The sequence below is a fragment of the Procambarus clarkii genome, chromosome 66 (genome assembly GCF_040958095.1).
Source record: "Procambarus clarkii isolate CNS0578487 chromosome 66, FALCON_Pclarkii_2.0, whole genome shotgun sequence".
Classification (NCBI taxonomy): domain Eukaryota; kingdom Metazoa; phylum Arthropoda; class Malacostraca; order Decapoda; family Cambaridae; genus Procambarus; species Procambarus clarkii.
This window is the reverse complement of record NC_091215.1, coordinates 18,664,665-18,680,555: the sequence shown is the minus strand read 5'-3', so window position 1 is coordinate 18,680,555 and position 15,891 is coordinate 18,664,665. Positions and strand designations below refer to the sequence as shown.

Genomic DNA, 15,891 nt, shown 5'->3' with positions numbered 1-15,891 from the left:
CAAGCCTGAGGAGAAGACCACTCTGTCTTTGAGTGACCTTCGTCCCCACACATGGGGCATACACACACATTACTTATGCATTTGAGGGCACCATGCCCGAACTTCCAGCACTTATTGCAAAAGTCTAGGAGAGATAATGTACTCCTGAACGGAGCATCTGGCACCAGCAAGAATTAGAGGGTGGAAGGGTCCGACTATCAAAGGTAATTTTCACAACTAGAAAGGGCTGATGTCGACGACCACGAGGGGGTCGAGTGAACGTGTCCACCTGAATGACTGAATGTCCTTGGGCTTTGAGTGTATGTTTAATATCCTCGTGGCATTCTTTTAGGTCCCTAACACAAGTTGCAACATGGTGCAGGAGTACAGTGCCAACACTGGCGTTTAACCGAGCGTTTTTGGAGACCCGAACAGGGGTCTCCCCAATGCAGGACAATGCGGCTAAGCTGGTAGCTGCATTCCGAGAAGGAGCAGTGACACGTGTACCGAGACAGGTGGGGTTAAAAGTAACAGAGGTATCTACTGAATCAATAAGGTGTTTATGGAGGGAGAAATCATCGGGTGTAGAATCCAGATGGTTGAGATCAAAGTATTTAGCCCACGTAGAAGGACCAAACAAGGCGTGGTACGTATTATGATGGGAAGGGATCGTGAAAGTGCGGCCGTGGCAGGGGCGGCGTTGAGAACCCCCAAAGAGGGGTTAAAAGCCGCAGTAGTCACAATGAGAGACAGAGCCGTGCTAGGGTACGAGGTGGTCACCACTGGGGGCGTGGGGCTCAAAGTTACCCACAAAGAAGGGAGAGGGGGAGTAGTTTGGTCTGAACCCAATGTGGCGGGAGCTACAGAGCCCGGTCTTCCATCACAGTCCGACTCGGGGGCCTGGTCGCCCACCTCACGAGCCTGATAATGCTGTCATTTCGGTTTCCATGCAGCAGTCGTTATAACAAGTCTGGGGCCTGGAACCAAGGGATATCACCTACCAGGGCAGCCTGGGAGGCCGAGCGCATGCCAGTGCAGGAAGGGGTGCGTTGTTCCTAGTGGTGCTCCCCCCTTTTTAACAGGGAGGTCCTACCACTTCATCCATTCTCCCTTTCACCCCAGTCATCCAGTTAGGGCAGCCACTCACGGGCGACCCTTCCAGCAGGCGGTCCGATGACTCACAAGGACCCTATTTGGTGCCCTTCTGCACATGCAACACCCATAGAGGGGCAGGAGAGGGGACAAAGGCAACCCTCACCTGTCCAAGGGAGGTGTATGTGAGCCTCTTACCATGACAAGGCGACACCACGGAGGGGTCTGGACTATCAAATCACTCCTTTCCTTCCAAGTCCGGCTGAGGAGACTCTGGACACCATCTTAGCTGACCTAGACCCCCAGAACCAGGCACTTGCTCACAATAATTCCACCGTTTTTTGATACATTCATTCGCCATATTCCTTTCCAGTCATGGATAGGCTGATGATGCAGCCCGTCCTCTCACATACTACTACACATTTTGACGTCAAAATCCCAAACGGACACATAAAGAAGGTACTATAAACAGTCCCTCATGCTAAAATGATAGTACTTATTGCAATTATTTGGTCGAAAGTAACAGTACATAGTGATGGACCACCAAAATGTTTTCCTCTTTTTTGTACTTTTAATGCTATAGTCCGGAAGAAATAAAACTTAAATCTAAACTTAACATTGCTAGACCTAGTATAGCAGTTATGTACTATTTTAGGCCTCAGAAAAAGTTTCCCATTTAGGCCAATTCAATAATACAAAATGTAAACTTGTAGCAACCAAATAGTTGCTATAAGCACTGTTATTTCGGAAGGATGGTTGGTTATAAATCACCGCGGCTCGCAAACATTCACGTCTTCTATGCGTGATCGTTTGGTTAGGTTTGGTCGTTTTTGTCCATTTTCTGGCCGTTGTAGCAATTCGAGAGGACAGGCTGAATCGTAATATAATTTAGGCACTGTCAACTCTGCATATTAACCACGTACAAATTCATCACATGTTCCACGTGCAGTCATATATCGACCTCAAGACAACATTGAGAAAGGTCAAACATATAAAGGACTAACACAGCAACCGTGCATGCGCGGCCACTGGTGACAGGTCCGTCGACGTCCATGGGTGGTGCGCTGGTCGCCCGGATGCAGGGGGATACACAAGTCACTTGCTCGGTCAAGTTAAGCGCCATTGAGTTAGGTTCATGCAGGCCAGGGGACCATGGATGAACCTAACATGAACAAATCCACAAGGGTAGTGACGAGCGTTTGAACCTACGTCATACTTAGACGCTCCTTAATCGCCTTAAACCTAACATATCCTCGACAGTGCATACTAGTTGTTCACCAGTACACAAATATACTGTTAGGAGTTCAAAGAAACATGTTCAGTTCTGGGGAACTGTGCTGGATAGCTCCACAGGTATCTAATCCCTCGGTTATCTAATCCCTAGAGTATCTAATCCCTAGAGTATCTAATCCCTAGAGTATCTAATCCCTAGAGTATCTAATCCCTAGAGTATCTAATCCCTAGAGTATCTAATCCCTAGAGTATCTAATCCCTAGAGTATCTAATCCCTAGAGTATCTAATCCCTAGAGTATCTAATCCCTGGAGTATCTAATCCCTGGAGTATCTAATCCCTGGAGTATCTAATCCTGAGCAATCTAATCCCACAAGTATATAATCCTCGGGCATCTAACCCCACAGGTTTCTATTTACCACAGGTGTCTAATCTCTCTAATCCCATTGAATCCCTAATGCATCAGATCTAGTTCGTACAGGTTTCAAACCCCTCGAATCTCTAATCCGTTGGGGGCCTGTGCAGCCGCTTTCAAGGTGTCCGGGAGGTGCTGGCACAGGTCATCACCTTAAGTGCCAGCTGAAGCATAATGACCACACTGTTCCCCATCGGGTCAGCAAATACGATACCTTGTTTAACAGCATCGACATTCGATGGTTCCGATTGCCTCGTTTCTCGTACGATATCGTGCAGAAACTTAGCACTTCGTGCACAGCCAAGTCCTCAACTCTGAATTTAACGAGGAGAGAATTGTCCCACAGTTTGAGAGCATACTTTTCCACGCGCTCGTCTAGATGTAATGTTTGAACTTCACATTACGGAGCCTGCTGCTCGCTACTCTCAAACAAAACTACTTGAACAAAAAATGCAATTGTTTAATTCTTTTTATGAACTTTATGCATGTGTTGTCTTCGTCATGAGTGTTTCCTCTTCAGTGTCAGACGTGTTGGTGATGCTGATAGGTTGTCTGTGTGTCGGCGTCATTACCCAGGTGTGACACTGGCATTGTTCTGGCTAGCGGCCAGTGTTGTTGACACCAGTGAGGTGTCCGGCTGGGGTCTTGCAGCTTGTACCACATTTTAAACTACCAAGACAGTTGAGCACCATGTTGTTGTATCCTGACGCAGCCAACATGTCTCCCAGATTATACATTATATGTTATAAATACTAATAAAAATAAAATAATAGTTTTGTCAAGATAGCAACAACGTAAGTGGATCGAGTGTGCCAGGCTTTGTGAAACATTTAAAACATTTGGCGGGTCGTAGTCCGGGGAAAAATGTGGATTAAGGACCTGCCTGAAACGCTACACGTGCTATTAACTTTATGTATGTATATGTGTGTGTGTGTGTGTGTGTAATAAATAATATATATATATATATATATATATATATATATATATATATATATATATATATATATATATATATATATATATATATATGTCGTACTTAGTAGCCAGAACTCACTTCTATGCCTACTATGCAAGGCCCGATTTGCCTAATAAGCCAAGTTTTCATGAATTAATTGTTTTCGACTACCTAACCTACCTAACCTAACCTAACCTAACGTTTTCGGCTACCTAACCTAACCTAACCTATAAAGATAGGTTAGGTTAGGTAGGGTTGGTTAGGTTTGGTCATATATCTACGTTAATTTTAACTCCAATAAAAAAATATTGACCTCATACATAATGAAATGGGTAGCTTTATCATTTCATAAGAAAAAAATTAGAGAAAATATATTAATTCAGGAAAACTTGGCTTATTAGGCAAATCGGGCCTTGCATAGTAGGCTGAGAAGTGAGTTCTGGCTACTAGGTACGACATATATATATATATATATATATATATATATATACATATATATTAGTATATTTTGGTAGCAGTCTTTCCTGTAGACATATATTATTAAATATGACCGAAAAAGTAAGATTAATAATTCTAACACGAATTTTCTCAATCTTTCGTACATTACGCTTCACTGTTGGAGGTAAATCAAAAATCACTTCTCCAAAATTCATTTTTATTTCTAGTCTGACGCGACACGGGCGCGTTTCGTAAAACTTATTACATTTTCAAAGACTTCACAAATACACAACTGATTAGAACTTACGTATCTCTGATTTTATATCTACATTTGAGTGAGGTGGGAGGGGTGATGTGGCATTAACACAAGACAGAACAAGAGGGGATATTAATAGGGTATTAAAAGTATCAACACAAGACAGAACAGAAACAATGGGTATTGAATAGAAGTGTTTGTAGAAAGCCTATTGGTCCATATTTCTTGATGCTTCTATATTGGAGCGGAGTCTTGAGGTGGGTAGAATATAGTTGTGCAATAATTGGCTGTTGATTGCTGGTGTTGACTTTTGATGTGTAGTGCCTCGCAAACGTCAAGCCGCCTGCTATCGCTGTATCTATCGATGATTTCTGTGTTGTTTACTAGGATTTCTCTGGCGATGGTTTGGTTATGGGAAGAGATTATATGTTCCTTAATGGAGCCCTGTTGCTTATGCATCGTTAAACGCCTAGAAAGAGATGTTGTTGTCTTGCCTATATACTGGGTTTTTTGGAGCTTACAGTCCCCAAGTGGGCATTTGAAGGCATAGACGACGTTAGTCTCTTTTAAAGCGTTCTGTTTTGTGTCTGGAGAGTTTCTCATGAGTAGGCTGGCCGTTTTTCTGGTTTTATAGTAAATCGTCAGTTGTATCCTCTGATTTTTGTCTGTAGGGATAACGTTTCTATTAACAATATCTTTCAGGACCCTTTCCTCCGTTTTATGAGCTGTGGAAAAGAAGTTCCTGTAAAATAGTCTAATAGGGGGTATAGGTGTTGTGTTAGTTGTCTCTTCAGAGGTTGCATGGCTTTTCACTTTCCTTCTTATGATGTCTTCGATGAAACCATTGGAGAAGCCGTTATTGACTAGGACCTGCCTTACCCTACAGAGTTCTTCGTCGACTTGCTTCCATTCTGAGCGTTCAGAATGGAAGCAAGTCGACGAAGAACTCTGTAGGGTAAGGCAGGTCCTAGTCAATAACGGCTTCTCCAATGGTTTCATCGAAGACATCATAAGAAGGAAAGTGAAAAGCCATGCAACCTCTGAAGAGACAACTAACACAACACCTATACCCCCTATTAGACTATTTTACAGGAACTTCTTTTCCACAGCTCATAAAACGGAGGAAAGGGTCCTGAAAGATATTGTTAATAGAAACGTTATCCCTACAGACAAAAATCAGAGGATACAACTGACGATTTACTATAAAACCAGAAAAACGGCCAGCCTACTCATGAGAAACTCTCCAGACACAAAACAGAACGCTTTAAAAGAGACTAACGTCGTTTATGCCTTCAAATGCCCACTTGGGGACTGTAAGCTCCAAAAAACCCAGTATATAGGCAAGACAACAACATCTCTTTCTAGGCGTTTAACGATGCATAAGCAACAGGGCTATCTTCTTGAGGTTATCTTGAGATGATTTCGGGGCTTTTTAGTGTCCCCGCGGCCCGGTCCTCGACCAGGCCTCCACCCCCAGGAAGCAGCCCGTGACAGCTGACTAACACCCAGGTACCTATTTTACTGCTAGGTAACAGGGGCATAGGGTGAAAGAAACTCTGCCCATTGTTTCTCGCCGGCGCCCGGGATCGAACCCGGGACCACAGGATCACAAGTCCAGTGTGCTGTCCGCTCGGCCGACCGGCTCCCATAGCCGGCTCCCATAGCCGCTCGGCCGACCGGCTCCATTAAGGAACATATAATCTCTTCCCATAACCAAACCATCGCCAGAGAAATCCTAGTAAACAACACAGAAATCATCGATACATACAGCGATAGCAGGCGGCTTGACGTTTGCGAGGCACTACACATCAAGAAGTCAACACCAGCAATCAACAGCCAATTATTGCACAACTATATTCTACCCACCTCAAGACTCCGCTCCAATATAGAAGCATCAAGAAATATGGACCAATAGGCTTTCTACAAACACTTCTATTCAATACCCATTGTTTCTGTTCTGTCTTGTGTTGATACTTTTAATACCCTATTAATATCCCCTCTTGTTCTGTCTTGTGTTAATGCCACATCACCCCTCCCACCTCACTCAAATGTAGATATAAAATCAGAGATACGTAAGTTCTAATCAGTTGTGTATTTGTGAAGTCTTTGAAAATGTAATAAGTTTTACGAAACGCGCCCGTGTCGCGTCAGACTAGAAATAAAAATGAATTTTGGAGAAGTGATTTTTGATTTACCTCCAACAGTGAAGCGTAATGTACGAAAGATTGAGAAAATTCGTGTTAGAATTATTAATCTTACTTTTTCGGTCATATTTAATAATATATATATATATATATATATATATATATATATATATATATATATATATATATATATATATATATATATATATAAACATTTAAACATAGAGCCATACTGAAGAGTGGTTTCCATTACCGAGGCAGGAACAATATGGAATGGTCCTGCTGCAACAAAATCTTTTGGGACATGATGCACCAAAAGATTTATGTTGTTTTATGTTTATGTTTTTTATGAATGTAAATGTGTTACAAAATTGTCAATTTTGCAAGCCAAGTGGATCCAGTCTTCCAGATACGGGGCAATATTTAAACAGATTTCAGCCATATTAGAATATGCCTGTTAATTCTGCCACTACATAATCTGTAATTGAACTATAGGAACAATTCTCCCGAAGCGCACTTTAGTAATAAGTCTCGTGGAATATACCCTGGCCGCATGCCCCCTGGACCATACCCTGGCCGCATGCCCCCCTGGGCCATACCCTGGCCACATGCCCCCCTGGACCATACCCTGGCCACATGCCCCCCCTGGACCATACCCTGGCCACATGCCCCCCTGGGCCATACCCTGGTCACATGCCCCCCTGGGCCATACCCTGGCCACATGCCCCCCCCCTGGACCATACCCTGGCCACATGCCCCCCTGGACCATACCCTGGCCACATGCCCCCCTGGACCATACCCTGGCCACATGCCCCCCTGGACCATACCCTGGCCACATGCCCCCCCCTGGACCATACCCTGGCCACATGCCCCCCTGGACCATACCCTGGCCACATGCCCCCCTGGGCCATACCCTGGCCACATGCCCCCCCCCTGGACCATACCCTGGCCACATGCCCCCCTGGACCATACCCTGGCCACATGCCCCCCTGGACCATACCCTGGCCACATGCCCCCCTGGACCATACCCTGGCCACATGCCCCCCCTGGACCATACCCTGGCCACATGCCCCCCTGGACCATACCCTGGCCACATGCCCCCCTGGACCATACCCTGGCCACATGCCCCCCTGGACCATACCCTGGCCACATGCCCCCCTGGACCATACCCTGGCCACATGCCCCCCTGGGCCATACCCTGGCTGCCTTCCCAACATCATGCTTGTATTACTGAACGCACAACAACACGGTGTTTCACGTGTCTCCCGCACTATTGGGAATGAACAACAAGCAACAGTCACTAGGCCCTAAGCTGCACGTGTCGCGTCCCTGGTTCCCCACAATCACGGTAGAGCGACGGTCTCGTTTCATGCAGGTCGGCGTTCAATCCCCGACCGTCCAGGTGGTTGGGCATCATTCCTTTTCCCCCCGTCCCATCTCATCCCAAAGCTTTATCCTGCTCTTATCCTAGTGATTGATTGATGAAGATTAAGCCACCCAAAAGGTGGCACGGGCATGAATAGCCCGCAAGTGGTGGCCCTTTTGAGCCATTACCAGTATCAATAGATGATACTGGAGATCTGTAGAGGTGCGACTGCACTCTGCGTGACGGGAGATGTCTCCCGTGTCATCCTAGTGCGAGACAAAGTGCTATATAGTCTCACACAATTCCCCAATACATCCGGACTCTGTCAACCAGATGTTCTACTTTGGCGTAGTATGTAAGCGTAGTAAATCTACCAGTAAGGATGTAGAGGTAGAACATCTGGTTGACAGAGCCCGGGTGCATGGGGGGAATTGTGTGGAACCTCGACTAGGTTTCTGAGAAGCTTCGGGATTCTATATAGTGTTAATAGCTTGATACTTTCTGTTTATTATTGTTGTTGAGGGGAAGCTTTCCACGATTCCTCTCTTTAAAACTTGTATCCAACCTAATACAAATTTGATCATTACCAAGTGTTGCTCACTCACGGCCAGTGTTGCTCACTCACGGCCAGTGTTGCTCACTCACGGCCAGTGTTGCTCACTCACGGCCAGTGTTGCTCACTCACGGCCAGTGTTGCTCACTCACGGCCAGTGTTGCTCACTCACGGCCAGTGTTGCTCACTCACGGCCAGTGTTGCTCACTCACGGCCAGTGTTGCTCACTCACGGCCAGTGTTGCTCACTCACGGCCAGTGTTGCTCACTCACGGCCAGTGTTGCTCACTCACGGCCAGTGTTGCTCATCCTCGCCCTATGGTGGGTCGTAACTGACTGGCATAATACATAGAGTAGTATAAATAGCAGATGAATTTACTGTATTTACATTTTTCATAAATATCACTTCCCAACGCCAGCTGGTGAAGATGTTTCCATGAAGGTAAACTCGCTGCAGCTTGGCTAATGCCCAACCACTTGGGCTGGGCGGTGGAGCGACGGATTCGCTTCATGTTGGTCGGCGTTCAATCCCCGACCGTCCAAGTGATTGGGCACCAATCCTTACCCCCGTCCCATCCCAAATCCTTATCTTGGCCCCCTTTTCCAGTGCTATATAGTCGTAATGGCTTGGCGCTTTCCCCTAATAGTGCCCCTTGGCTAATGTATCCACTGGATTATCGGGTTATAAATGTTAATGTTATGGACACTCCAGCTGAAGCAGTCTTGATACATTTATAATTTAGTTCTTAGGAAATTGTTAGCCTGGAACATACTTTATTTAATAGTTATAATTTATATAATTTAGTCAGGCAGATCTTGTGTGTGAATTTCTACATAACCATTTAGGCGCTGTAATGTTTAACTTTACTGCCTTGGCCCCATCGGGTCTCTTCTGCCTCTAATTAATATTTACTTACAATTCCTGTTTCTTTCATACTTTCCTTCCAGTTCCCGATTCCTTCACACTAACAGTTCATGTTTCTTTCGCATTCCAGTTCCTGCCTTCTCCTGTCGCCATTACCTGGTTTCCTTCCTTCAGTTTCCTTGTTCCTGTTTCCTTAACCCTCTCCGTTTCTTTGCCCCAGCTTGTGTACCTTTAACTGTTCACACTACTAATTCCCTCCTGTATTTGCGGTGTGTGTGTCGGGGGCGAGCAGCAGAACGGCCGCGGAGGTGACCAGGCGTCACAGGCCTCTCCGGCAGCAGACGTGGCCGAGTTCTCCATCAGCCAGGCCGACACCCGCCGCTACCGCCTCCTCGCCTGCAGGATCGACGAACTCTCTCGCTACCTCTTCCCAGCCGCCTTCCTCGTCTTCAACGTCGCCTACTGGTGTTACTACATGTCTCATCGCCACTAGACTCCACGTAGCTTATTGGTGGTACTGCCAGCCTCGCCGACGGTAGTCCCGTCGGCGGTGGGCCAAGGTGTACCCTACACCTTGGCCCACCTGCAGCAGACCATCTAGTGGGCTCCTGCAGGTGCTGCAACATTGCCCACCTCTCAGCTGTCACCATATCTTCGTGTGCCGCTTCACCTTATAATCCCGTATGTGCTCCTATAGCTCAGATCAACAGTGTCATGGTTACACCACACGAGTCTCTGATAAACCTATACCAAGCACCAAACGCCGCCATCTGTAGCACAATCAGTACTCGCTTCGGCAGTACATATACTAAAAAATATTGTAGCACAATCATCATGTACCTCATCAATCATTTGGGCGAAATCTTCGTGACAGACAAGCTCGTCTCATGATTACCAGGAACAAATATGACTACCTCCTCCTCCTCCTCCCCCCATCTCACCCTGTTAGCGTCCTGGCAACTGCTGCCGATGGTAGAATTTTGGTCTACACGTTTAAGAGCTTATATTTTCTATCCTTAGTACATATGTAGACGAGGAGTCACAATAACGTGGCTGAAATATGTTGATCAAACCACACACTAGAAAGTGAAGGGACGATGACGTTCCGGTCCGTCCTGGACCATTCTCAAGTCGATTGTGAATGTACATCTCAGTACATTTGTTGACTTATTTGAGCATCGTACTTGCGTGATATTTATCTATGTAACATTTCTGTAAGATGTCAGTTCGTTCCTGGAGTTGTAGTGGTTTACGACAATTTAGTATGACAATACATATATTATAATGAAAATATAAATTAGTCCCCCCCCCCCTCCCCGCAATAAATACTTGTAGTCTAATTAGTGTGGTTCCAATAGATGTCACAAGAGGTCGAGTGTTGTATTGTTGACATTTTTATAGTTTTAGTTGTCAGTTGGGTATTGTTCTTCACGGGGAAAGAGATGCTCCTTTATCTATTTTCTTGTGTTGTTAACCCATCAACCTTCAGTTCCTGTCACCAATAATTATGAGAGGCCAGGTACCAACCATTCCTTCACTTTATAGTATATGTAAAGTATAAAGTTCACCAAATGATAGACTAGTGGATGTGTGTGTATTTATAAGTAATGGAGGATAAAGTTAGTAGCGCACATGAAGTTAGGCTTCTCCAGTGTACATGTATTCCTACAGTATTATAATTTGTACTCGCATTTGTAGTTATTTATTAGAAAAGAACATTATCATTCACAACGCCGGTAATATGTACATAAACTAATGAATTAATGTGTTAAACTATATGATCTTATCTCGCTGTGATACGACGATCTATGTTATCCCAGGAGTGTGGCTGCATGGTGCATATTCGTCAATATATTTAGATCCCTCGGCATCTTCAATTATATATTTTTGTGACTTCCGTTTATAGGAATAGGCTTCGTTCATCTTGTTACTTGTGAGTGTCCTGATGATGCTCTTGCAGCACGTGAGCCGCCCACATCAAACTTGCTTCATTTCTTCAGTACCAAACTAAATCCAGATTTGTTCCATTAAATTGTGTTGCTCGCTGCGACCAGCGTTGCAAATAAAAGCAGCTATTGTTTTAGGATGAGCACTTGTACTCCAGACTGCAGGCCACATAGACTCTGCTGTTGGAAGTGTCTACGAAAGTTACCCTTATCGAGGTCGTGAGCTGTTTGCCTGTCAATATATTTGAAGTCTGGTTTCTTCCGGACATTAGTGGTGAGCGAAGTTGCTCCTCGAGCACTTAACTCGCTGACTGGCGCCTCACCTTAACGTGCCTGAAAACTGTTAACAGTTCTTCGCAGTCTCACGCAAATTTTTCTTTTTAAACAGGTGGGTGCTGGAACAGATCACTTCTGACTCCTGTTAACAAGCTGAGAACTTTCCCTTTCCACAGCTCTTGCTAAGGCTTACCCCTTAGTTTTCCTTGGAACACGACCCGCCAACCGGTTAGCAACCAGGTACCCATTTACTGTTGCGAACACAAAGGTGAATAGTTAACAATTGTCCGTCATATCTCAGACGGACAATCGTTAATTTGGCTTAGTCATTTGCACCTAATCCTCTGGCTAGGCTCGTTAAGGCAAGGCTTATTTCCAAGACGCATTCATCAATTTCTACATACTGTGTAATAAAAATGGTTTCTCATGTATAAAATGTATATTACAGTTCTGTGTATAGGTAGGCGTCTGTTAAGTTATGTTGGCAATTATTCGCATTTGAAGTACGTGGGCCAAGCACTTTGAAAGTTGCGACTCGACAGAAGTAGTCAGCATAGCGCTGATGATCAGTGGTGAGTGTTGTGTACAGCGGTTTTCACTCATGACCAACGGTTTTGTGGCTTGATTAACGAGCATTTGGCATTCGTTAATGAGGACGGGTTGCAATCCTCCCTGGCCAGGACACGAACCCAAACCAAATTTCTCGCAACGAGCAGGACGAGTGTTTTACCAGTGTGCCACCATGCAGTTATGTCTGTATGTCTTTCTCGCTCACTTTCTATGACGTTAAAGAGTCAGCACTTCACCTTCACCTTATAATGCATTATACACCGCAGTGGAACAGCTCAGCGAGAGGCGCTAGAAAATTGTTTAATTTTTATTCTTATTCATTTACATGCAGAGTTGTGTGTATAATAATAATGTCGCAGTATGAATCGCAGCATACGCTCTGTGTGTGTACTCACCTAGTTGTACTCACCTAGTTGTGTTTGCGGGGGTTGAGCTCTGGCTCTTTGGTCCCGCCTCTCAACCGTCAACCACAGGTGTACAGATTCCTGAGCCTATTGGGCTTTATCATATCTACACTTGAAACTGTGTATGGAGTCGGCCTCCACCACATCACTTCCTAATGCATTCCATTTGTCAACCACTCTGACACTAAAAAAGTTCTTTCTAATATCTCTGTGGCTCATTTGAGCACTCAGTTTCCACCTGTGTCCCCTTGTGCGTGTGCCCCTTGTGTTAAATAGCCTGTCTTTATCTACCTTATCAATTCCCTTCAGAATCTTGAACGTGGTGATCATGTCCCCCCTAACTCTTCTGTCTTCCAGCGAAGTGAGGTTTAATTCCCGTAGTCTCTCCTCGTAGCTCATACCTCTCAGCTCGGGTACTAGTCTGGTGGCAAACCTTTGAACCTTTTCCAGTTTAGTCTTATCCTTGACTAGATATGGACTCCATGCTGGGGCTGCATACTCCAGGATTGGCCTGACATATGTGGTATACAAAGTTCTGAATGATTCTTTACACAAGTTTCTGAATGCCGTTCGTATGTTGGCCAGCCTGGCACATGTCGCTGATGTTATCCTCTTGATATGTGCTGCAGGAGACAGGTCTGGCGTGATATCAACCCCTAAGTCTTTTTCTTTCTCTGACTCCAGAAGAATTTCCTCTCCCAGATAATACCTTGTATCTGGCCTCCTGCTCCCTACACCTATCTTCATTACATTACATTTGGTTGGGTTAAACTCTAACAACCATTTGTTCGACCATTCCTTCAGCTTGTCTAGGTCTTCTTGAAGCCTCTAACAGTCCTCTTCTGTTTTAATCCTTCTCATAATTTTAGCATCGTCCGCAAACATTGAGAGAAATGAATCGATACCCTCCGGGAGATCATTTACATATATCAGAAACAAGATAGGACCAAGTACAGAGCCCTGTGGGACTCCACTGGTGACTTCACGCCAATCGGAGGTCTTACCCCTCACCGTAACTCTCTGCTTCCTATTGCTTAGGTACTCCCTTATCCACTGGAGCACCTTACCAGCTACACCTGCCTGTCTCTCCAGCTTATGTACCAGCCTCTTATGCGGTACTGTGTCAAAGGCTTTCCGACAATCCAAGAAAATGTAGTCCTCCCAGCCCTCTCTTTCTTGCTTAATCTTTGTCACCTGATCGTAGAATTCTATCAAGCCTGTAAGGCAAGATTTACCCTCCCTGAACCCATGTTGGCGATTTGTCACGAAGTCCCTTCTCTCCAGATGTGTTACCAGATTTTTTCTCACGATCTTCTCCATCACCTTGCATGGTAAACAAGTCAAGGACACTGGCCTGTAGTTCAGTGCCTCTTGCCTGTCGCTCTTTTTGTATATTGGGACCACATTTGCCGTCTTCCATATTTCTGGTAGGTCTTCCGTCTCCAGTGACTTACTATTCACTATGGAGAGTGGCAAGCAGAGTGCCTCTGCACACTCTTTCAGTATCCATGGTGAGATCCCGTCTGGACCAACAGCCTTTCTAACATCCAGATCCAGCAGGTGTCTCTTGACCTCCTCTCTCGTAATTTCGAACTCTTCCAAGGCCGCCTGGTTTACCTCCCTTTCTCCTAGCACAGTGACCTCACCTTGTTCTATTGTGAAGACATCCTGGAACCTCTTATTGAGTTCTTCACACACCTCTCTGTCATTCTCTGTATACCTGTCCTTGCCTGTTCTAAGTTTTAATACCTGTTCTTTCACTGTTGTTTTCCTTCTGATGTGACTGTGGAGTAGCTTTGGTTCGGTCTTGGCTTTGTTTGCTATATCATTTTCAATACTTTTCTCTGCTTCTCTTCTCACCCTGACGTACTCATTCCTGGTTCTCTGGTATCTCTCTCTGCTTTCTGGTGTTCTGTTATTCCGGAAGTTCCTCCACGCCCTTTTGTTCAGTTTCTTCGCTTCCATACATGCCGTATTTTACCATGGATTCTTCTGTTGCTTCTCGGATTTTTCCCTTTGGACCGGGATGAACCTGTTTACTGCCTCCTGACACTTTTGGGCAACATAGTCCATCATACCCTGTACAGACTTATCTCTGAGGTCTGTGTCCCAAGGTATTTCACTTAGAAAACTTCTCATCTGTTCATAATTCCCCTTTCGGTATGCCAGCCTTTTGATTCCTAGTTCTTTTTGGGGGGAGATAATTCCTAGCTCTACCAGGTACTCAAAGTTCAATACACTGTGGTCACTCATTCCCAAGGGCGCTTCCATCTTAACTTCCCTTATATCCCACTCATTTAGGGTAAATATCAAATCAAGCATTGCTGGTTCATCTTCTCCTCTCATTCTTGTTGGTTCTTTGATGTGCTGGCTTAGAAAGTTTCTTGTTGCCACGTCCAGCAGCTTAGCTCTCCATGTTTCTGGCCCTCCATGCGGGTCTCTGTTCTCCCAATCTATCTTCCCATGGTTGAAGTCCCAATGTGTGTGTGTGTGTGTGTGTGTGTGTGTGTATGTATTCACCTTGTGTTTGTGGGGGTTTAGCTTTTGCTCTTTCGGCCCGCCTCTCAACTGTCAATCAACTGTTTACTAACCACTATTTTTTTCCACACCACACACACACACACCCCAGGAAGCAGCCCGCGACAGCTGATTAACTCCCAGGTACTTATTTACTGCTAGGTAACAGGGGCATTCAGGGTGAAAGAAACTTTGCCCATTTGTTTCTGCCTGGTGCGGGAATCGAACCCGCGCTACAGAATTACGAGTCCTGCGTGCTATCCACGAGGCTACCAGGCCCTCCCCCCCCCCCCCACACACACACACTGGGTGTTTGTGTGTGTACTCACCTATTTGTGCTTGGGGGGTTGAACTCTGGCTCTCTGATCTCGCCTCTCAACTGTCAATCAACTGGTGTACAGGTTCCTGAGCCTATTGGGCTCTTATCATATCTACACTTGAAACTGTGTATGGAGTCAGCCTCCACCACATCACTTCCAAATGCATTCCAGTTGTCAACCACTCTGATACTAAAAAAGTTCTTTCTAATATCTCTGTGGCTCATTTGGGCACCTAATTTCCACCTGTCCCCCCTAATGTGTGTGCCCCTAGTGTTAAATAGCCTGCCTTTATCTACCCTATCAATTCCTCTGAGAATCTTGTTTGTGGTGATCATGTCCCCCTTAACTCTTCTGTCTTCCAGCGAGGTGAGGTTTAATTCCCGTAGTCTCCTCGTAACTCATACCTCTCACCCCGGCTACTAGTCTGGTGGCAAGTAATTATCAAAAAGAAGGCACCAAACCAGGAAGGCTATGTAGCACCATCAAATGTGCAGGATAATCAGAGGGCGCTAAATATCACCAAGGATGCCAATACGAGAACAGGAATGCATAAGGTAAACGATA

The 15,891-nt window shown here is 45.3% G+C and overlaps 1 protein-coding gene across 2 annotated transcripts in view; it reads left to right on the top strand.

Annotated features, from left to right (window-relative positions):
• Positions 1–12,435, top strand: part of LOC123769141 (glycine receptor subunit alpha-2) — a 656,479-nt gene extending 644,044 nt beyond the window's left edge. For both annotated transcript variants that reach the window (XM_045760093.2, XM_069309837.1), the window contains exon 10: positions 9,587–12,435. In XM_045760093.2, the coding sequence (XP_045616049.1) occupies positions 9,587–9,787 (201 nt within the window). In that variant the 3' untranslated portion in view covers positions 9,788–12,435. The remainder of the gene's footprint in view (positions 1–9,586) is intronic.
• The last annotated feature ends 3,456 nt before the right edge of the window (positions 12,436–15,891 follow it).